The sequence below is a fragment of the Onychomys torridus genome, chromosome 2, assembly GCF_903995425.1.
Source record: "Onychomys torridus chromosome 2, mOncTor1.1, whole genome shotgun sequence".
Taxonomy (NCBI): Eukaryota; Metazoa; Chordata; class Mammalia; order Rodentia; family Cricetidae; genus Onychomys; species Onychomys torridus.
Window position 1 is genome coordinate 159,115,998 of NC_050444.1, and position 24,105 is coordinate 159,140,102.

The 24,105-nt window shown below is 50.2% G+C and overlaps 1 protein-coding gene across 1 annotated transcript; it reads right to left on the minus strand.

The window, feature by feature from the left end:
• Positions 1–14,607: 14,607 nt before the first annotated feature.
• LOC118578196 (migration and invasion inhibitory protein) lies at positions 14,608–21,336 on the minus strand. The gene is made up of 10 exons (XM_036178924.1): positions 21,228–21,336; positions 19,612–19,812; positions 19,037–19,375; positions 18,558–18,642; positions 17,082–17,190; positions 16,945–16,997; positions 16,458–16,587; positions 16,251–16,347; positions 15,377–15,511; positions 14,608–15,126 (listed from the first exon to the last, which is right to left on the minus strand). The coding sequence occupies exons 2-10, from the start codon at positions 19,732–19,734 to the stop codon at positions 15,055–15,057; spliced, it is 1,143 nt and encodes a 380-aa protein (XP_036034817.1). The 5' UTR covers positions 19,735–19,812; positions 21,228–21,336; the 3' UTR covers positions 14,608–15,054.
• Between the last annotated feature and the right edge of the window lie 2,769 nt (positions 21,337–24,105).

Here is a 24,105-nt window from a genome sequence, read left to right on the forward strand (position 1 = left end):
TCTCTTATTTGAGACACAGTCTTTCTGTGAAACCCCGATGTGTGCCACTGTCTGGCTCAAATGCTATTAAAATTCTGGCTCGGGCGAAAACTCCCTAGGGCTTCCTCCCCTCCCTCACTGATGGTACCACTGTCACAGGCTCACTTCCGTTAGGACAGGAGCAGGGGCAGACCCTACCTGCCTTTTGTGATGTTCAGATTAGTAAATTGTCAGGTGTCCACCATCACCCCCACCACTTCTAGTACATTTGTCTGAAGTGTCACCAAGAACCCTTTTTTGGGATTGGGCTGGGAGGGAAGAGAACAGAAAGACTCCCCAAGAGCAAAACCATGCATCCTTGAGAACAGCTGGAAGGGCAGCCATCGCCAGTGTATTACTATAGTTATCACCGGGTGATAGGAAAGTGCCTGGATGGAGCCTGAAGACCATCCTTGGGAGAGAGCTCCATTAGAAATTCTCAAGATGGTGGTGGTGGCACTGGCCTTTAATCCCAGAACTCAGGAAGCAGAGGCAGGCAGATCTCTGTGAGTTTGAGGCTAGCCTGGTCTACAAAGCTGGTTCCAGGCTGTGAGTTTGAGGCCAGCCTGGTCTACAAAGCTAGTTCCAGGATGGCAAGAGCTGTTACACAGAGAAACCCTGTCTCAAAAACAAAACAAAACATAAAACAGACAAAACAGAAAGAAAGAGAGAGAGAGAGAGAGAGAGAGAGAGAGAGAGAGAAAGAAAGAGAGACAAAAGGAAGGAAACTCTAGTTGACTGCCTCAACTTCCCCAGGTGGCTTCTGTTGGCTATTATGAGACCTCAACAACTGGTGATGTCATCTCTCTGTTGCTATTTGTTCTGTTACTTGTAAGCCTCACCCAGGGGACCCTTGCTCTGCCCAGGACTCTCTCTACTGGGAACTCCAGTTGGCTGCCTCAGAGGGGCTTTCCCGTCGATTCTGTGGGACATTTCAAGAGCCCAATTTTGTGATGTTTTGCCGCCATCACTTGCTATTTAGTCTTTTTCGATTTCTTTTTCTTTTTTGAGACAGGGTCTCTCTATGGTGCTCGATATGTAGACCAGTTTGACCTTGAACTCACAGAGATCCTCCTGCCTCTGCCTCCCAAGTCCTGGGATTAAAGGCGTGTGCCACCACTAACGGCTTATTATTTTTAACTATTCCTGCTACATGACTTAAATCCACTCGCTCAAAACTGAAAGTGTGGCCAGTGTAAATCATATTAAGGAGTACTTAGTGAGGAAAGACCCTGTCCACCCATGAGCAGCTCTCTCAGAAAAATCCCTCGGAGATTTCCCCAGCCAATGGCAATCAGCAGCCAGGTAGGGCCAGTGCCAACCAACACTCCTCCCTTTCAAACAAAAGGCCTGAGGCTAAGGGACTGCTCCAGCCTGAGGCTCCTAGCCACGAAATCCTGGAGCTCTGGGGAAACTGAGGTGTTAACCCCCATTCAGGCTTCCACTGGAACCGAGGCACGTGACATCACCTCTAGTGACAAGAACAACTGAGAAAAACCCATTGGTCAGCCGTGACTCCCAACAACCCATTGTGTTCGGGTTGGCATCAGGGCCCCCAGGCAGCAGAGATGGGAGGCTCCACTTGATAACCTTTCTCCTCCATCTGACTGACCCTGATGCTGAGGGACAACAGCAGCCCCTGGGCCACCACCAGCCTCTCTGTATTCATCTGTGGCTCTTGGTCCCATGCCTCCTGCAGACCACCATCAGGGAGCAAGAACTTAAGCCCAGGGGTTCAGGCTCTACTCCAGAAAGAGATACCAGGAACCCCAGGGCCCGCTCGGCTGTGGCCGCAGCCTACTGGGATGCTGCTGTGAACAGCTGCACATCTCACCCTCGGCACCTATCATCCAGATGCCAGCGATGGAGACTAGGGATGTGGCTCTGTCGGTCAAGTGCCTGCCGCACATGCATCAAGTCCCAGGTTGCCCCCTAGGCAGGTCATCACAGCTCTAAGAGGAAGAGGTGGAGGTAGAAGGGTGGGAAGTTCAAGGTCATCTGCAACTACTAAGGAACTGCAAGGCTGGACCAGAACACATGAGGTCCTGTGTCAAAACAAAAATACATGCCTGGTGCAGGTTCTCTGCCCTTGACATGGAGACAGTCTGTCCAAAGAGCCACGGTAAAAAAACAACAACAACAACAAAAAGGTGGCATGTGCCAGAGTGGAGGGGCACACAGGTATGAGGTGGTCAGAACACTAGAGGTGCAAATGAGGTAGGGAATGCCCTAGTGTGGGTGAAGGCCAGGGGTTGATGCCTTTGTCACATCATGTGATCAGAAGACCTCCCTGAGAAAGTGGCTTCTTGGAGTAAGGAAGGAACCAGGCAGGCCGAGAAGTTCGGATGCAGCCAGCACAAAGGCCCTGAGGTAGGAGGGGGCTACCCCTGAGGCTAGCAGGGTAGGGGTGTGAGAGGAGGAGGATTCTGATAAGGGGCCGAGGGTGGATGGAATGTTGTCTGCTGAGCGGCTTAGCGGCTACTCAAGAGTATGTCCCTGTCCAAGCAGTGGGAAGAGTCACTAGAGGTCTGCTATGTTGAAAATAGATGAGGGAGAAGGGCCCATAGGAGCACTCTACTACATCAAGGTAAAGCAAATGAAGGTTCCCACCAGGCAGGGGCAGTGAGGAGAGATTCTGAACCAAGTTTGGGGTAGAACTGAGGAGATTTGCTGATGGCCGGATGTGAACAAGAAGCAAGAAGCGATGCAGTGAGTACAGACTGGACCAGGCTTCCTCAGAGCTGGGGGAAGGTGCCAGTCCTGAAAGAGGGCAGACAACTGTGAGGATGGCTAATTCTGACCATGGGGGCCAGTGAGCAGGGACCGGCTTCTCTGAAAAGAAGTCTTCCTGAGACCTAAATCAAGGAAGAGGCAGAAGGGGATGCTGGGAAGACCTTAAGGAAGGCTTTAGGGGGACTTCCAACAGCCTCAGAGGACCCCAGTGTTGAAGACAAGGGGAATGAGCCCCAGAGGAGGTCAGAAGTGGGCAAAGCCAGTCCAGGCTGCTGACTCAGCTCTGAGGAGGAAAGGGGGCTCGGGACTGTGAGCAGCCTAATCAGACCGAGAAATGCTGGGTGAGAAATAGCCCTGGCTGAGTCATCTCACGCCTGCTGCTCCAAGCCTGCCTTGCAGCTCACTGGGCCTTCACGCTACCACCTAGGAGAGGGCCTCTCATCTCCAAATGACCAGGTCAGCCCCCCTGGGGCCCCTGTGTGCTGAGTGCCCCACTGCACGGGCTCAAGTCGTGAGTGGGACAGCTTTTCCTCGCCTCAGCTGCTCCCCATGGCCTTCCCCAGGACTCAGATGAAAACAAACAGCACACACCCAGTTTGTGTCATGAAAGTCAATGTGTAATTGGAGGTATCCAGGCGTGTAAAAGAGAAGAGGGGGGACAGCTTTTGGAGGACAGCTGCTGGAGGAGTTCTCTGTAATACTTGTCTAGTGTGCAGGAAGTCCTGGGTTCTAACCCCTGTACTGCATTAATCCTGGGGTGGCAGCATAAGCCTATCTTAGCACTTAGGGAAGTAGAGGCAGGAGGATCAGAAGTTCAAGAATGTCCTCAGCTAGATAGTGAATCTGAAGTCAGCCTGGGCTACTTGAAAAGTCATGTCAAAAATGAGAGAAGGCAGGCATGGTGGTGGTATACATCTTTAATGCCAGCTCTGGGGAAGTAAAGGCAGATAGATCTCTGTGAGTTTAAGGCCAGGCTGATTTATAAAGGGAATTCCAGGCCAGCCAAGGCTATACAGTGAGATCCTGTCTCAAAATAAATAAGTAAAAATAAATAAATAAATAAAAGCCAGGTATGGCGGTGCATGCCTGCAGTCCCAGCACTGGGGTGAAAGAGGGGTGTTATCCCAGAACCTCCTTTGTAGACCAGGCTGGCCCTGAACTTGCAGAAACCCCCTCTTTCCTGCCTCTGTTGAATTAGAGGTCTGCATCACTGTGCCAAGCTTAGTCTCCCCAATGATTTCCCCTGAGAGCTCTTTAAACCTGTAGGATGTTCTATGCATGGAATTTAACCGTGGGGATGCTGGACCCCCAAGGCAGGAGTCCCCCAGTCTCACAAGGGACTACTAGCAAGCCTATCCAATCTCTGCTCACCTATCCCTGACTGGCCTACAACATGTTGTGTCAGTCAAAGGTAACCTTGAACTTCTGATCCTCCTACCTCTGCCTGCTAACTGGGATTACAGCCTAGATTAAGCAGTACCAGGGTTGGAATGTGCTAGGCAAGCGTTCTTCGGACTGAGCCACACATCTCCAGCCCTGAAAACAGTCTCATTGCCTTGGAATAGCAATCCCCAGAGGGTGGAAAGCCTTCCTGTGCTGAGCAGTATATAGATGAAGACAGATCTTGGGGTCTCAGGGCCTTTTCCTGGACAGAGAGTAATCCTTGTTAACTTACTGAGAGGTTGTACACATGCCAGCCATCGAAGTGAAGGCTGACCACTCCTAATCTGAAAATTCAAATGCCCAAACATCCCCAAATCCAGAAGTCTCCAAGTGCCAATGCCATGACGTAAGTGGAAAATCCTGTCCCTGACCTTATGTGATGCTCAGTCTTCACCATCATCTTGACTGGGTTTGGCGTCACCTGGGAAACACACCACTGGTCGTGTCTATGAGGACATCTCCTCAGAACTTCAGCTGAGGAGGGGAGACAACCTGAATGTGGGCAGCACCATCTCACGGGCTGGGATCCTTGACTCAGTAAAAAGGAGAAAAGTGAGCTGAGCACCAGCTTCTGTCTCTCTCTGCTTTTGGTCTGCAGACACAACATGACCCACCACCTCGTGTTCTGTCAGCAGGCCTTCCCTGCTGCGTGGAGGGTGTCCCTCCATGACCAGGAGTACAGACAAAGCCTCCTTGCCTTACATGCTTTTGCCAGGCTTATGCTAATTTATTGGATGTGTGAGTGCAAGGGCCCACGTGTGGAGATTAGAGGACACTTCCGCTCTCGCCCTCTCCTTCCACTGTGCAGGACCATGGCACAGAGCTCAGGTCATGAGGCACATTTACCTGAAGAACCGTCTCACTAGCCCTGGGTAAGGCCTTTTTTTTTTTTTTGGTCATAGCTGCATGTGTATACAGCACATTTGAATTGTGTGTTTGGATTTGTGCCTCGTGTCCAAGATGTCTCCTTGTGTATGCAAATCTATAAAATTCCTGAAGTCTAAACTAGTTCTAGCCTCAAACATTTGAGCCTGGGGACAGTGGTCCTGGAGTAGCTTCCATTGGTCTGCCAGGGACAAGACACCAGAGACTAAGATGTTTACTCAATAGAAATCTCACTGCTCCCAGTTCAGGAGGCTGAAGGCCAAGATCAGGCGTTGGTGGTCTGGCTTTCCTGAGGGTCTCTGTCCTTGGCTCGTAGACAGCCACCCTCTCACAGGCTCCTATACAACCTTTTCGTGCTTGCACTTTGCTGAGGGCCCATTTCAAAGGACAGCAATCTTACCGGAGCAGAAACCCACCTAAACCTGCTCACCTTCCTAAAGGCTTTCCCTCCAGATACAGTCATGTGATGGGGTGTCCAGAGCTTGGATGCACAAGTTGGGGTTTAGGGGCACAGTTAGGTCCATGCTCATTTCTCTGCTCCACACCACACAAAGCGGGCATTATAGAAGGTGTTTTGTAGATAAGATATTGAGTTGAGGAAGCTGGAGAGATGGCTCAGTGGGTAAGAGTGCTTGTTGCTCTTCCAGAGAACCCGAATTTGGTTCTCAGCACTCATATTGGGCACCCCCCCACACACTACATATACCTATATAGGCATATACACATAAATTAAAAAAAAATAAATGCTTAAAAGAAGATACTGAGTTGAGGCAGGCATGGTGATGTACATTATTTAATCCCAGAACTCAGGAGATAGAGGCATAAAGATCTCTGAGTCTGAGGCCAGCCAGAGCTACATAGTGAGAACCTGTCTCAAAAGAAAAAAAAAGATACTGAGTTTAGAAGTGACTTGTTCAAAGTCACATCGGAAAAAAGAAAAGCCAGAGGTATAATCCAGGAGTAGAGTGCTTGCCTAGTGTGCATGAGGCCCTGAGTTCAATTCCCAGCAAAGGAAGGAGGAAGAAAGGGAAACAGAAGAGTACAGGGGAGGAAGAGAGGGGGGGATAAGTAATAATACAGCTGCTTCCAAGCATCCCACACAGCTGCAGGAAGAGTGTGTGAGCGCCAACAGGAAGACTCCCCCAAATCTGATGGCGGAGGATGGGGTGTCCACATGGCAGTCATCCTGGAGAAGCTCTGCCATCAGCTGGTGACCCCAAGCAACCCACTGGCGTTCCCAGCTAGCTCTTCTCATAATCCTCTGAAGCAGCACTTATCGGCTGTCCCTCAGCAGGCCACGAGGAGGAAATTTAAATGACATACTTAACGGGTCTGTCCCCACACTCCCTCCCCCATGACGTCATTTCTGGTCTTCCGGTCTCCTTCCTCTCTGCCTTCCAACACTCAAACCACTGGGCTGGCCAGCAGGGAAGTCCTGGGCCTCTCCCAGCCCTAGTGGACTGACCAAAGAAGCAGGTGGTGGCCTGGAGGCTTGAGGTTTGAGCACCAGCCACAGTTCTGTCAAAACCACATGAGAGAGATCGAAAACAGCCCTTCGCAGTCAGAATGAAAAGTGAGACCAAGAGAAACTGAGTTCGAGGCCTCAGCTACGGAGAAGCCCAACGGCGGCTTCTGTGAAAGACACACAGCCCCAAGGCTGTTAAATGACTCAGTTCTGGGGCCATGGTAATGAAGGTGGTGCCTCCTCAGCACGTGTGTGTGCGTGCGTGTGTGTGTGTGTGTGTGTGTGTGTGTGTGTGTGTGTGTGTGTGCTTGAGTACGTGTGTCGGGGCATGTGTGGCTACAAGAACATGAGGGAGGTGCGTTTAAGTGCAAAAAAAAAAAAAAAAAAAGAGAAAAGAAAAGAAAAGAAACCCACAGCTCTTCTCTTAATGGGAATTAGAGATATAGTTTATTCTGGAGCCACTCACAGATTTAGGTTACCCTAATTCCATGATCCAGAGTGGAAGCAGGTCCATGAAGTTTATAGTTTACAGAACAAAGAAAGGCAAGTTTAAAATACATTGGTGAGTACATCAGAGAGGCAGGTTCAGTGAGACGAGAAAGCTTTCCTACATGCCCAAGATACTAGCTGAGCTTTTGGGTTGGAGGAAGCTGGTGGTCTACCAAGTTAATAGATTCTAAAAGGCTTTTATCTATTAGTCGAAGGATGTTGGGTGGGCAAAGAACGGTTGTTCTAGAGGGCTAGAACTGGTCCAAGATAAAGTAACTAGCCTTCAGACCTGCCTCATTCCAACCTCTCCACAGAACTGTAGTTCTAATCAATGGGTTTCTGCAGACACAGCTTCTTTCCAGTTTACATTCACATAAGAGAGTGTGAGAAGCTGAGATTATAAGTATATGCCACCATTTGTAGCACCTGTCACTCAAAGGGACATCCATGGCTAGAGATGAGCCCTCCCTAACAGGATCATCTTGTCTCCTCAAGACACCTGCAATGGATTCAGGAAGACTCTCCCTCCACACAGGGTCACTTTCTGAGGTCCCAGGTGGCATGCATTTTGGGGGCCACTACTGAGCCTCCTTCATGGACTCCGAATGTGGTGAACTCTCCCTGTGTCAATGATCATGGAGCCTTTGAGAGGTAGAGGCTGGGGACAGTCTACACCCGGAGACCCCTCTCTCAGGAGTTCCAGTCCAGCAGGGCAGGAGGATCTGGTGAGCCCACCCAGCCTGGGTCGGGAGACAGAGGTGAAAATACCCATGTGGTGACCCAAAGGCTCTCAGGAGTCCATATGGCCAGGCGGCGGGGACCTTTGGCTCCTTCCTCTCCCCAGTTGTAACACTCCGTCCTCCAAACACCCCATGCAGGGAGGGCTTGAACCCACCGGACAGGCAAGGAAGCAGGCTCAGGTTCAGTGTTTCCTGAGTGCCCAAGGGTGAGGGTGGACACTGAACCCAAGGCAGAGCCCCACCACCCACAGCTAGCTCTCGGGCTCAGGTTCAGGGAGAGTCCTGACTTGCCCAAGGGTGAGGGTGGACACTGAGTCCCAGGCAGAGCCCCACAACCCACAGCTAGCACTGAGCCCCTGAGAACAGGAGGGTTGGCTCTGCTGCCTCTCCTTCTGTGGACCAAAGCCTCCAAGGAGGTGGAGGAGTTGGCAAGTGTTGCTGATAACCCTGATGGTGCAGACACATGGACAGACATAGGAAATGACTTATCAGGGGAGACACAGATGAGCTGGGAATTGTGCCAGGGCTAGACTGAAGTCTCGCTCCAGAGGCTGAGCCGGGATCACTGGATCTTTTCACGGGTCATTTGCATGGTGTGCATATGTATATGTGCAGGCTCGGTTGGTTTCCCGACACTTAGCAGGAAGATTTCTGAACCTGCAGGCCAATAGTCCATCTATCATGTGTCAATCTTTGGGCTTTTCCTCAGCTAGCCTTGTCCCTACTCACCTACCTCAACAGGGAGGACCCCACAGACACACCAGATCTTAGACCTGGAAAATTCTTCAGGCCTTCTCTATCTTCCTCCCCAGGCTGAGACTTGAGGGTGTGTCCCCAACCCTGCCCAGCAGACACAAGCATCCTTAACATGGGAGCAGGCACCTGTCCCAACAGCAGGGGCTGGCAAATCCAAGCAGTTTCTGCTGTCTCAGGGACTTTCGGGTCTGGGAAGAGGAACCTGTCACTGTCAGTACCAGATCAGAAGGGGCCTGGAATACTCTGCGGTCAGGATGGACTCAGATCTGTGCCACGATGGGAATGTTTTTATCTGACTGCCGACCAGAAGATCTCAGGTTCAATTCTTGGCTGGCTCACCAACCTTTTGACAGGAGTTATTGGGGTCAAAGCCTGGACCTAGCAGCCCTAATAAGCCAGATTCAGCCACCTTTCCTCAATTTTAAAGCATTGTGAAAAGCAGAAGAAGGCAATGTATTCAATGTGGCCACATTGGGAAGAAGAACAAAGAAATCCAGTGATCCCCCAAGTCCATTTGGGTCCTGCCATGAGGTTTAGGTGAAAGTAGATGAGAGCTGTGCAGAGCCAAGCAGTCAAGGTCAAGGTGTGGCCCCACCCAGGAGTTGGTTTGCTTTTTGTTTTTGCTTTTGCTGTTTTGTTTTGTTGTTCAAGACAGGGTTTCTTTGTGTAGCCCTGGCTATCCTGGAACTAGCTCTGTAGACCAGGCTGGCCTTAAACTTAGTGGTCTGCCTGCCTCTGCCTCCCAGTGCTGCTAACCTGGCTCATCCTTTCAAGTCCAGTCTCTCTGAAAGTCAAAGAATAACCTGTTCCTGCCAGGCTGGCTCCATTTCAACCCAAACCACCGCAGGAACCTTCCTGCTGCTGTGGAGCACAACCTCAGGCCACTCTCACTGGCCACATCAGTCTGGATTCCCCCTTTCGGTTTCCTGTGCACCTCAGCCGTGCTAGACAGACACCTCAGCGCTCAGGTGCTGGTCACAGGGAAAGCCCTGGTCACCCACAGCCTCTTCCCCTCTATGGACAGAGCTCTGAGTCCAAAAATGGTAATGAATGAAAAAAAGAAAAACCAACGGGTGGTGGTGGTACATGCCTTTAATCCCAGCACTCAGGAGGCAGAGACAGAAGGATCTCTATGAGTTCGAGGCCAGCTTGGTCTACAGAGCGAGTTCCAGGACAGCCAGGGCTACACAGAGAAACCCTGTCTCAAAACAACAACAACCAAAAAAGGAAGAAAGAAAGAAAGAAAGAAAGAAAGAAAGAAAGAAAGAAAGAAAGAAAGAAAGAAAGAAAGAAAGAGAGAGAGAAAGAAAGAGAGAAGGGAAAGAAAAGATATGACTGCTCCTAGGCACAGTGGAGGGGAAGGTTTGTTGTAGACAAAAGGAGAGCATAGCCAGAGACAGAGACATCTGGGAAGGTCCAGAGTGCACATGATCAGGCTGAGCTGCCCCATGTGGGAAGATTGAGTGGGGTGCAGATGGGAAGGTTCAGGGTGGGGGATGGGGGGCAGGTACAGCAGTCAGGAGGCCAAAGGTACAAAAGGGGTGGGTAAAATCTGGTTTATAAAAGAAAGGGCCTGGGGGCTGGAGAGATGGCTCAGAGGTTAAGAGTCATCTCTTCCAGAGGTCCTGAGTTCAATTCCCAGCAACCTCATGGTGGCTCACAACCATCTGTAATGAGATCTGGTGCCTTCTTCTGGCCTGCAGGCATACATGCTGTATACATAGCAAATAAATAAATCTTAAAAAAAAAAATTTTTTTTTTTTTAATGGGAAGAGCCTCTGGGGAAGGGCTGGAGAGTTCAGGGTAGAGGGCAAGTGTGCCAGCCATACCCTGTAACAGGTAGGAACTGAGGGATGCTGGGAGAACCTGGCAGCCAGATCTGCTCTGATGTATTAAATAGGCACCTCAGCTGTTTTTCTCAGGTTTGAGAACTAACAGGCAAGAAGATGCATTCCCTGTGTGTTCCCAGACAGGCAAAAGCAAAAAGCCTGGGAAAGCTGAACAAGAGTGAATTCAGCACCTTATCCTTTTCAGGATGATCCTGATGTTCGGACAGGCTAGAGCAGAGGACAGGAAAAACTGAGGAGAGTCTTAACATCTCCCCGGTGCAAACATCCCCTACTTACCACGGTCCAACTTACAACCTATAGTGCTTTCACAGGAATCATAGAAGCAATCCACACCTTGATCGTATCTTGACTTTTCCATGGGCTGCTACGACATGGATCCTCTTTCATGATGCTGGATGGAGACCCCAGCTCAGATCCCAGCCATGAGACCATGAGAGTAAACCATCGAGACACTACATGGGATAAAATCTGCAGCACCCTGGGTGACCTCTTATCGGCACTGTCACAGTTTTATAGGTGATGAAAGCCAGCTCACGGGGTCACACAATATACCAAAGGTCACAATACTGGCAGGAGTGTTTCTGAAGCCATGCTCTGTTTCCCCCATTTGGGCTGAAATACTCAGAGCAAGCCAAGAACAAGGCTGAGGAGGACCTGGGGTTGGACCAAAATGTGAATTCCCAGAACATCAGAGCATCATAGAATACTTGTCTTGGAAGAAGGAAATAATCGTGTATGCCACATACACACTCAGGAGGGACTGGAGGGAAAACGGAAGAGGTCTGGTGAAGACACACCTGTAATCCTGGCACTGCAGAGGGAGAGGGAGGAGGATCAGGACTTCCAGGCCCATGCTGGGGGCTGGAGAGATGGCTCAGAGGTTAAGAGCATTGGGTGCTCTTTCCGAGGACCCTGGTTCAATCCCCAGCACCCACATGGCAGCTCACAACTGACTGTAACTCTAGTTCCAAGGGATCTGACATCCTCACATAGACATACATGCAGGCAGAACACCAATGCACATACAATAAAGAGAAATCAAGGTCAGTGCTGGGTTCATTAAAAAAATATGAATGGTGAAACAAAATGTGGAATGGACACGTAATGGAATATTATTCAATCTTCAAAAATGAAAATTCTGAAGGAAAAAAGCAAAGCACGCTGTAGTCTTACTATTGCCTAGCCCTGCCACTCCTGGCAGTATACCTGCTAAACTTACTTCCTTCCAAAAAATAAAATTACCAAGGAAACCCTGACACATGGCAACATGGATGAAACTTAAATTATATACAGTGAAATGAGCCAGTCAACAAAGAACAGCCGTTGGTTGATTCCAGTTATATGAAGTTCCTAGACTAGTCAAATCCAAAGATACAGAAAGAATAATGGCTGCCAGCAGCAAGAGGAGACAGACATTAGGAGGTCCAGTTTAAAGGGGACAGAGTTTCCCCGGATGGAGTGAGAGAAGTGAGCAACAATTCTTGTGCTGACAAGATGGTTCTAGCAAGCCTGACGACCTGAGCTTGATCCCCAGGACTGAAGAGACCTGACTCCACAGCGTTGTCTCCTGACTTCCACTCACACACGTTAGCATGTGCAACCCCTCACTAGAACAGACGGATCCTTTAAGGGACAAACTGTCCTTTCCGATTCCAAACAGATCATCACCTGATGCGTTTTACCTGTCCTAAATCATCTGTTCACAAATATAAGCCATCATTAATTTTTCTACTGTGGAAATTAACAATGAGATGACATATGAAAAAAACATTTTAATATTCATTTATCTTTATTTCATGGGTTTGAGTGTTTTGCCTCCGCGTATGCATGCTCACTGGGAGAATAGGCCAGAAGAGGGCGCTGGATTCCCCAGAACCAGAATTATGAATGGTTGGGAGTCACATGTCGGTTTTGGGACTGAACTCTGGTCCTCTGTAACAGCAAGCACTCTTCACCACTGAGCCATCTCTCCAGCCTCAAAATAGGGAAAATTGTTTCTTAAGTGAAAGGTATGACATTGTATGTATATGAATGAATGAATGAATGAATGAATGAATGAATGAATGAATATATAAGTAAGTAAATAAATAAATAAATAAATAAAAAACCTTCACATTAAACCAGTTTGGGGCATTAACTCCTTACTGCAGCATGACCTGAGTCACCCTGACACATGGGAGATGAAAGAAAAGCATTTTCACAGCTGCATGAACATAAGTCACAGGACAGTACAACCCTCTAAGCTAAGAAACTTTAAATAAAAAGCAAAAAGACACATGCTTAGAAGGGCAAGGTGGTAGACACCTGCATCTCAGCAGCCACAGGCTAAGGCCTGAGGATTGCCACGGCTTTGAAGCCAACCGGGCTATCATGATCTCAACACACACACACACACAGAGAGAGAGAGAGAGAGAGAGAGAGAGAGAGAGAGAGGAGAGAGAGAGCAAGTGCCTCTGAATGGTTCAAGTTCCCATTTGCTCTTTTTCGTTCTATGAATCTGGCATTTTTTAAAAAGGGTTTCTTCTATACATATGGGTGTGTGGTCTACATGTATGTCTGTGTACCATATGCATGCCTGGTACCTGCAAAGGCCAGAAGAAGGCATCGGAGTTCCTAGAACTGAAGTTACAGAGAGTTACAAAACACCATGTGGGTGCTGGGAATTGAACCTGGGACCTCTGGAAGAACAGCCTGTACCAACTGCCGCGCCATTTCTTCAGCCTGAAAGTAGAACTTAAAAGAAAAAAAGATTATGTGTATGTGCTTATATGTGCAGAAGTGTCTCCAGAGGCTAGAGACCGGTGTTGGATCCCCTGCAGCTGGAGTCCCGGGCGTCAGTGTGCCACCCAATAGGAGTGCTCCAATGCCAGCCCTCTGATGGAGCAGTGTCTTAGTTACTGTTCCACAGCTATGGTAAACACCACGACCAAGGCAACTCAGAGAGGGAAGGGTTTATTTGGGGTTCAGGGTTCCAGGTTAGAGTCCACAATGATGGGAATGGCCTGGCAGCAGGGCAGCTGAGAGCTGAGGTCTCATATCTAAAACCACAAACTGGACAGAACACACTCCCGAAGCCCACCTCCAGTGACATACTTCCTCCAACTAGGCCACACCTCCTAAGCCTATCCAAACCCCATGGACACTAGAGAGTAAACCTTCCCATGCCAGAGAATACCGAGAATATTCCCATTCAAACACAAATACTATGTGCACTTAGCTGGGACCCATCTCTCAAATTTTTTTTTTTTTTTTTTGAAAAAGCTGAAAACAAAATTTTTCAAAGATTTATTTATTTATTATGTATACAGTGTTCTGCCTGCACATATGCCTGTGCGCCAGAAGAGGGCACCAGATCTCACTATAAGTGGTTGTGAGCCACCATGTGGTTGCTGGGAATTGAACTCAGGACCACTGGAAGAACAGCCAGTGCTCTTGATTTCTGAGCCATCATCTCCATCGTGAAAAGCTGAAATTTAATATTATGCAACCTAAAGCATACAGGGATAGGAGAAACAAGACCCTACTCCCAAATCCCAAATCTGTTTCTGACATCAGAAACCAATTTCTTGACTGTCAGTTTCCCAATTTATCCTACCTAGGGTTGTGGGTCACCTAGTTTCTAGAACCGAGCCCAGAAATGGGCATGTAGATGCCAGGGACCTCAAGAGAACCCTTCCAATGATATCAAGGAGAGTGATCGCTCACTCAATATGAGACATATTTTTCAGTGAGTGTGTGTGTGTGTGTGTGTGTGTGTGTGTGTGTGTGTGTGTGTGAATGCAGGTGCACACATGCCATGGTGTGCATTAAAAAGTCAGAAGGCCACATTGGGTGTTGACTGACCCCTTCCACCGTGAAGTGGGGGTGTCTTTGTTGTTTTCCCAGGTATGTACCAGGCTAACTGGCCCATGAGCTGTAGGCCTTCCTCTTTCCATCTCTCATCTCCCCAGAGGATTACAGACACTCAGTATCTGGCTTTTACATGCATCCTGGGGATTTAAACTCAGGTCCTCAAACTTATATAGCAAGGATTCTTATCCACTGAGCCATCTCCCCTGCCTGAGATACTGTAACACTGACCTTGGCTCTAGCTTGCCTTGGAGAACCACTCCATTTGTCTAGTAGTCAGCCATCTATCTAGACCTGAAAGTTACAGAAAGAGCTAGAAGCCAGAGCAGGGCCCAGAGGCACATGCCTGTAATCCTAATACTCAGGAGGATCAGAGAAATTCAAGGTCATCCTTGGATACATTGTGAGTGCCAGGCCAGCCTGGGCCATGAGAGACCCTACCACAAAAAATACACGAAAAAGAAACCACACTCCAATGATGGGTGCTAGTGTCTCCCTTAGGCAAAGTGAAACCCGTTGAGGCCAGGGCACTTGGACATCAAGGGGACCAGCAGGAAAAGCAAGTTACTGGGGACAAAAGCTTTATTTACATACCACTCATCTCCTCTCCCTTCACCCTGGAGTTCCTACCCCAGGAGCAGAAGGGCCAGGGCCACGCCTGGACCCTCCCATCTGCCCAGCCCACGAAACACAGCACAGCCACTTCCACCTTGTGAGGATCCAGCCTCATCTTGAGGGCTTCCATCTCTCAGGTGCCACCTCCTCAGGGGAGGCTGATGGTACTGGTAGAATATCGTCCCTTCTGAGTGGTCAGTCCACAGCACTTCTAGTCGGTGTGGCGGAACTGGGTAAACTGAGGCTCTGACCAGATGGGTGGTAGGACCCGTGCTGGCAAGGCCTGGAAGGTGAATAGGGAGGTGTTGGGGAGCTACTAGGGGTAGATGACTGGGAAAATGTTAGGGGGTCACTCGGGGATAGGTCACTTGGAGTGACGGCCACCGTCCTGAGTAGACTGGAGCAGGTGGCAAGCAGTGCCCAGGTTGGAGGGACACCGTGTCAGGGCCTGAGCGCCCATCTTGATAGGCTCTGTCTCACCCGGACGCCCCGGACGCCTCCCACCCCAGGTTGGGACAGACCCTGGACCCTACCTCACGGGCTGAGCTGGTGGCTGACAGATGTCGGCGCTGTGTTCCACAGGAAACAGAGGACCACAGGTCAAGACTCTTGGGGACAGAGCTTTTCTCAGGCTTTGGAGGGAGGATGTCCCAGCCCAGCAGACAGTGCTGTGGAGAGCAAAGGTTAAAGGCTCCTGCCATCCCCAACTGTGGAAAAGCCCCTGAGCAGTGGATTCCTTCCCTGGGGCACCAGGTGTATCTAACCACTGGTTACCCAGGTCACCCCAACCTCAGTCCCTATTGACCTGACCACTCCAACCCTCCCCAAGACGGATGGGATGATGTGGATATTAATGGAGCCCTTTCCATGCTGGACTTGGCCCTGGACACCTAAGTTGCATGACCTCACTAAACCATCTTCGTGACCCCAACACTGAGGATGTTCCCTTTCTACCCACTTTATAGGGGAGCCAAAGGGTCTTTTCCCTCTTCTCTTCCCCCAATTGCAGCTACTCTGTCCTTCACCAGGTATGAGCAGGATACCCTTTGACTTCCATTCTGACTAGGAAATGGGATGCACAATGGAAACATAAAGGTCTGGGTTCGAATCCATCTCTCCTACCAGCTCTACTCTGCCTCTGTGGCCTGTGTGAGGCGGGGTAAGACAGTGGCTGCAGTGACTCTGGGAAACAGCCCTCCTAAGAACCATGCACGTGCACCCAAGAACTCATCGAATAGGGCCCACGGAGACACCCAACTTAGACACCACATGGGGGGCAGGTGCCACACCGGCCCGGTGAAACCAGAGGCCTGCTAGCAAGGAGCCCTGGAGCAAGCTCTCTTCAAGGCTAGCTCAGGATCCCGCCCACATATGCCTGCGTCTAGCCTCTTTGGGCCGGCAGCTTACCCGAGGCAGAGCCAGAGTGTCGGATGAATCAAAGCTTTTCCGTCTGTGAATTCGATACCGGTGTGGGGGGTCCAGGATGGAGAGGGGGATGCTGACCCTGTGTAAGAGGTAAAGCATCGAAATCAGCAGGGGCCACATTCTGCGCCCTACCCTAGTTGCAGCCGCCCACTGGGACCTGCTAGGAATTCCAATGCTCTTGACACTCACCTGACTTGCACAGGCTCCATTAGATTGTCAGGGCCCCGTTGGTCTCGGGGTACCCCACACAGGCGGCAAGGGGCACCTGGGTCCACTGGCACAGGAAACAGGCGCCGGTTGATACGGTAACAGTACACACCTGTGAGGCCCATGAGATACCACAGTTCCCCCTAAGCCGGGGAATTTGTTGCCAGGGGCTCTGGCTGTTCCTAGTCACGTAAGCCATACCATCCATTGAGGAGTCACTCTGTGCCACTTTTTTCCCAGCCCCTCTCCTCCCAAAGTCCTGGGTCCACACCTAAGATCAGGGAGAAATGTCCTCTCCGGGGCAGTGAGAGCTACACCCCACCATCTCCGAAAGCTGCTGGAGACAGACAGTTCCAAAGGGCAGGACCGAAGCCAGCCAAGGCCCCAGGCCAGAATGGACCGCACACTGCTCAGACACCAGGCTGCCCTCCCTGAGTGGCCAGCCCAGAGTGGCCGGGGGCACACTCACACTCGTGGGCCTCTTCTACAGCACTGCTCTCTTGCAGGTCTGGGAACACAGCTCTGGGGGCGGGAGGCGGGTGATAAGCAGGATGAGTGACAGAGTCCCCTACCCACCCTCGACACTCCTCATGCACCCTTGTTTACTCAGGGGAGTTGCAAACACAGTCCTCTTCGTTGGTTTCTCGAAACCTCTGAAGCATGGAGAAGAAGGCCTCGGGTTCACTGGTGACTGTGGAGCTACTGTCCAGGGTCCCTGGGTTGAGCAAAGCGCCACTGGTGAGTTAAGCTAGATGGGCTGGGGCCCCACCTCGCCTCTAGGACTCTACCCACTGTGAATACCAGCTCTGTTTGAGCACCAGCCTGTCCTGATATAGTCGGTCACCCATGACAACTCCCTCACAGAGCCCTTAACAGGGGTCACACACTCATTTTATTAGAGAGACAGTAACTATGTAGCCCTGGCTGGCCTGGAACTCCATATATAGATCAGGCTGGCCTTGAACTAACAGAGACTGGACTGCCTCTGCTTCTCGAGTACTGGGATTAAAGGCATATGCCTCCATGTCCTACCTACTTTTTTGAGGGGTGGGACCAGGTCTCATGTAGCCCAGGCTGGCCTCCAATTCAACACTTCTGCCTCCACCTCCCAGCGCAGAGATCATAGACACACACCTGGCTTACATTCTTACTAGCTGAGGAAGAGTGGGAAGCTAGACAAGGTTCCCACTCTGAGGAGGCTATATGCTAACGGGTCAAAAGACTAACTAGTCACCAAGAACTCTGTGAGGCGATACTGAATGGTGACACTTGCTGGGAAGCTGGAAGCCAGAGCCAGGTGGCTGAGTGCCACAGGGCAGAAGTTCCAAGGGGGCTCTGAGAAGGTGACCAGAGCAGAGACCAGAAAAGTCAGGTGGATAAATCAAAAGGATACCCCAGCAGGTGAAGAAAGTGGGTGCTTGGCATGTGTGAGGAACTCAGGAAGGAAATGCAACCAGAGGACAATAGAGGGCGGGGGTGGAGGGATGGAGTCTGAGAGGACTCAGGGACGGAGTGTCAAAATCAGGTCGGCCATGTTTTTACAGGACACATCCTTGAAGCTGAGAGGTGAGGGAAAGCGGGACAGTTAAAAGGAGATCGTGGATTCTAGAAATGCACTAAGGAAGGTCTAGAGAATGTACTCATGGTCAGGACATGAAACAGATAAAAGGGAGGCAGGGCCCAAGGTCATAGCCTGACTTCCTAAGTTCACCAAGTTGTCATTTACAGAGACAGGAGGAGGAGGTGGAAACCAGGATCCCGGTTACAGATGTGGAATTAGATATTTTTAAATTACATTTTATTTTTACTTATGTGTGTCTAAAAAAATTTTTAGTGGGGTGTGGTGGCATACACCTTTAATCTTAGCACTTGGGAGGCAGAGACTGAGGGGTCTCTGTGAGTTCCAGGACAGCCAGGGCTGTCGGGAAGACAGGTGCCCTCGGGTGCCAGGAGATGAGCAGTAGAGTGGAGATGTGCCCACTAGGGTCGGGCAGGGGCCTGACCTCTATAAATGCCTAAATATAGAGCAGTCCTGATTCATTCACTCATTCTGCTTCATGTGTGTCCAACCCCGCCACTCACCTGCTGTCCAGTCATCGCTCAGGTATGGCGAGAAGTGCCAGTCACTTTCAGGCACTGTAGACTCTTGGGAGAAGGTCACTTTGGGCTGAGGAAGTAGACAAGGAAGGCATGGGCTAGATCAGCAGGCCTGGCCCAGAAGAGACCCCATTTCAGGAGAACAACCCACTGTGTCTTGACTTAGACTCCAGGGTGGCGCTAACCTCAGCTGGGGAGCTCAGAAACCGGAAGGTAAGTCTGGCCCCACTTTGGTGTCGCTTTGAACAAGCCTGGGCTCCAAGCCTCAGTCCTTCCATCTGTACGATAGGGTGTGCCTCCTTCTTCCCAAAGTGCTAAGAACTAATAGCAATAATTGGACACACCTCACTGGACCTTCTGGAAGCCTCACCCCCTACAAGGGAGGCTTGTCCAGGAACAATTTGTCAGACAGGGAAACTGAGGCTCAACAAGCTCTCCCTGATTTTCGGGCACTCCTGAGTTACCTTAGATGGCTTGCTTGGTTGTGACAGGATGGATTTGGGGACCTGTGTCTTGTGAGGTCCCAGACCTTTTGGTCCGACCAAAGGCTCCTTCAGGCCTTTGGTGGCTAGCAAGGGTACTGAGGGAGGCCACAGTCCATCCTGGCGCTCCGGGTGTTGGCATGTGGCAGGTGGAAGAGAGTCCACTCTGCAGCTGTCCTTGCCATACCGGGACATGTCAAAGGTGTCTCCTCGATGGCTGTCCAGTGGGTCCTGTGAGCTTGGGGCCACTGAGGCGGTGGAAGAACTCTCTTGGGACAGTGGCATTTCTAAGTTGCTGCTGCTGCTATAGTCCAGGTTTGACTGCAAGAAACAGGTCAAGTTACCCAAGCAGCAGCCTGGCCAGTGCCCACCCACTCCGGCTCGCTCTGGACACATAGGTCTTCATTCTGCTGTGTCCTCTGGGTGTCCCAGCCCAGTCTCTCCCTCCCAAGGCCTCAGTTTTGCAACATAAGGCTGACCCTGGAAGCTTGGACACAGTCACAGGGGATAGGCAGTCTTTTCTTCGCCACCTGGGCATTGCCAGGGGGACCACCTACCTTTGACACTACTCTGGCCACTGACCGACACATGGCATCATGCCCAGCCCACAGCTGCTTCATCAGCTCCAGGCTGAGCAGCCGAAGCTGAACGGGGTCTTTAGTCTCTGCCATCTTGGGCATAGGTCACAGCTTTTCACAGCAATGTCACTGGCTCTGGGCTGCAGGATACTCACAGGAGGTGCTCAGGCTAGGTTCTACCTGAAGTCAAAGGATCAATGACAAAACATGAGGGAAGGAACCTGTCACACAGGCCTGAATTACAACCATCACCAGGATTCTCTTACTGTGCAGTCTCACCCTGGTTAGTTAACCTCTCTGTGCCTCTTGCCCTAACCTGATTACCTACCATTCTGTCACTAGGGTAACAGGACAGTGCATGATCAACTCCTAGTACAGCACTCGATAAATGTCCATTACTACTAAGCCAGCCAGGATGTCTGGAATTCGCTGTTTCTTTCCCCAAAAGACCACACCTCAGAACGCTGTGCAGGGCTGTTTTGAATGAATATGGACAACAGGAAATGCTTGCCTGCTGAGAGACTGACTTCCATTGGGCCTTCCTTGTGTGATCTGATTCCTGGGGCCTGTGAGATAGCTCAGTGGGCACAGATCGCCTTCTTACCTCCATACATGTGTCATGGCATGGGCCTGCCCATACCACACACAAATAAAAAATTGTTTTTAAAATTAGAGACTAGTACAGAGTGTTAATTCAAAGATTAGTAACGTGATATCTGGTGCTGACACTGAACCCCAGACCTGCAGCATTAAGCCTGTTCTCTGACACAAAGCTACCCCCAGACAATCTTCCTTCCTTCCTTCCTTCCTCCCTCCCTCTCTCCCTCCTTCTCCCTCCCTCCCTCCCTCCCTCCTTCCTTTGCACCTGTACCCCAAGGTCACATAACTAAGTGTCAAAATAAGGGTCTGAACTAATATGTGGGTTCCTGGTTGCTGTGCAGCGGCTACTCCCCCTGACATTCAAGCATCTCCCTCCTGGTGGAAGGAGGGAGTCTCCTCAGAAAGTTGCAAACGTTTTAAGGTTGCTTTAAACAACTTTAGACCGGAGCCGCCTGCAAGCTGTACAGGGGTGAATGCAAACCCATGCTAGGTGGGTTTGGGTCATATAAGTTCTCGAAGTGACCCCAATACACTCATGGGTGAACCAGCTACACTTGTGTGGAATCTTTGCTCTGCTCTGTTGGCTGTTCTCTGGGCAAACAGACCTTGGTTGGCATATGACTCCGGACTAAGGGTCTGCACTAGGAAAGCCTGGCTCTGACAGGGTTGGTAGGTTCCTGGGAAACCTCCCTCTGCTCCTGCCATCTTTGGTCCTTCAGAGGTCCAGCTCAGAGACACCTCCTTTCTGCAAGGGATGTCTGCAGTGTAGGGAAGCGCTTCCCACTTCCTTTACAACCACAGTTCCAGACTCCTCCACCAGCACCAGAGCTGGTTGGGTCAGAAGCCCTGCCTGCTCTGTCCCAGCCCTGCCACCCTACACGCCCCTGGGGACTCGGTCTCCATGCAGTCTGCAGGGGGCGAGCAGAGAAGCAGACTGTAGACTCTCAGTCACGAGCACCAGGCACATCGGGCCTGAACGCTTGCCCTTTCTCTACCTGGTCTAGCTGGACGTAGGCACACCTCTCTGGTCCCAAGATCAGGGGCGGCTTTGGATAAAAGGACTTGGACGCTCTCCACCCGGAAGCCCAGGTCCCCAGCAGCCCGGGGCTCCGCCCCCTCTGGGTGGGGCCTCGACAGTTGTCCTAATTGGGTAATGCTGGGGCGGGATCCCAGTCAGCTGTCCTGATTGGCCAATTGCCGGGCCGGACACCAGACAAACGTTATTTCGCATCCGGAAGCGGCAGTTTCAATTTGGGGGTGGGGCTAATGGCCCCTCGTTGCCGATTTGTTGATAATGTCAAGTCAACCAACTCGAATTTTACTGAATGGAAAGTACCAGAACTACAGGTTCCGATTGGTCAGTGTGGCCCAGCTACGTAAATTCCGGATGATTATGAAGCCTTGAGTGGCTGCGGGTGGGCGGGACAAGCGACGAGGGCAATGCATTCCATCTTTCAAGCTTTTTTTTTTTTTTTAAGAGAAAATCATATGAAGCCTACCCTTGCTTCAGACTAAGGGATCCTCTCGGCTAGTGGGGGAGGGTTGATTTACAGGCGACCCCTATTATGCCTGCTTTCTTTAACACTTCAAGTCTTTTTGAAGTGCCTACTTTGTGCCAGAGGCATTGGAAGGCAAAGATTTAAAAGAGTGGGGACAGAGAGAGAAAAGTCGCTGGCAAAATTATAATATAGATAACAAAAATCTGGTCCTATAAAATATAAACCAAAATTAGCCGGGCATGGTGGCGCACGCCTTTAATCCCAGCTTTCAGGAGGCAGAGGCAGGAGTTCTCTGTGAGTTTAATGAGAATTCCAGGACAGCCAGGGCTACACAGAGAAACCCTATCTTGGTTTTTGTTGTTGTTTTGTTTTGTTTTTCCAGAGCTGAGGACCGAACCCAGGGCCTTGCGCTTGCTAGGCAAGCGCTGTATCACTGAGCTAAATCCCCAACCCCGAGAAACCCTATCTTTAAAAAAAAAAAAAAAAAGAGAGAGAGAGTCAAAACGTAATGTAGCTCAGATTGGCCTCAAACCGCTATGTCATGAGGATGATCTTAGATTGAGTCCTTTCCAAACCTGCAGCCTTTACCTCCCTAATACTGGGATTATAGGCATATTCCAGCATACACAGTTTGTGTGGTACTGCGGATTGAACCCAGAGCTCTGCATGGAGGTGTGTTACCGTAGTGTTTTGAAGGGCACCGTGTTTGTAATACTCCTGTTAGCGGGTCTCCTTTCTCCCTGTCACCGTCAGAAGGCCAGCCTGCCCCAGGAAAAGGCCTTGAAGGACACTTGAACTAAGTAAGCATCCTGGAATTTAGGGTAAGAGGCCTGTCTTGAGCTCACTGTCTTCATTCAACAAGCACAATGTACTGATACTGCAAGCGCCTGTTCTGTGCCAGGTATTGGGGTGGGGGCGGGGGAGCCGCAGAAATGAAGTGCCCTGTGACAATCAATACAGTTCCATGGTGTGCTCCTGCATACCTTCAGTCCCAGCACTCAGTAGGCAAGCGGCAGGCAAAGTTCAAGGCCAACAGCATGGTCTACACATTGAGCTCCAGGATAGCCAGGACTGTTACACAGAGAAACCCTGTCTCAAAAAACAAAAAATAAATAAATTGGAAAAAGTAGCACTAGGAAAAAATGTCCTGAGTGCCTCAATTGTCACTGCTGCTGCCACCTGTCACTGTGATTGATACTCTGCTGATGTTATCCTCGCAGCTCTGCTGGCCTTTCAACTCGGATCTACCACCAGCCACTCCACAAGGAGCTTCTGGGCGACCAGGACTGGTTTGGACTGCTGAGCTGCCTTCCTTGATTAGACGGCTACCAGATTCTCAGCCTCTCCAGCATACAGATGGCCACTTTGGACCATGCATCTCCATTCTATAAGCCAGGCTAATGAATCCCCTTTTAATAACACATGCATACACTGTTGGTTCTGTTCCTCTAAAGAAACCTGCCTAATACAAATGCTCAATATAACACGACCACTGAGGCCTGCTGGACCTTCCATACGGCACCCTTGTTCACCACAGGCACCTTTAGCACAAGCTCCCATCCTGTGGCTTCTTCCAGAGTTTTCTGTTACCCTGAGAATCGCTCACTAGACACATAGAGACTAAAACCACACACACACACACACACACACACACACACACACACACACACACACAGCTGGGCAGTGGAGGTGCATACCTTTAATCCTAGCATTTGGGAGGCAGAGGCAGGTGGCTCTCTGTGAGTTTGAGGCCAGCCTGGGCTACAGAGCTAGTTCCAGGACAGCCAGGACTACACAGAGAAACCCTGTCTACAAAAACAAAATGTATATATTTATAATGTCTTGAATTATCTATTGGGTCAAGGCTGTAGCTCAGATGTAGAAAGGATGCTTAGCATGTGCAAAGCCCAGGCTTCTACTATAGTAAAAAGAAAAAAAATCAAAGGGCATACAAAGTGATTCACTGTACCAGCTGTTGCTGAGGATGGGAAAAGCTGGAACTTGTCCACTGCTGGCAGGGATATAAAATGCTATAGTTACTTTAGAAAAAGGTGGTAGTATGTAACCCAGAAATTCCAGTCTGTGGTATCTGCCAAGAGGGAAAATTTATGTCCATACAAAGACCTGTATACGAATATTCCTATCATCCTTGCACACTGTTTCCACAAAAAAGCTAAACCATCTGACTGTGTATCAGCTGCACTCACTAGTGTCACAGAAAACAAAGGCTACATATTGTAAAATTCCACTTACATGCAATGTTCAGAAAGGGCAAACCTATAGAGAAAGATCAGTGGATCAGAAAGTCTGGGGTGGGAATGGGGCTCGGGGATGTCACCACAGAGGGGTCTTTCTGGAAAGATGGAAATTCAAA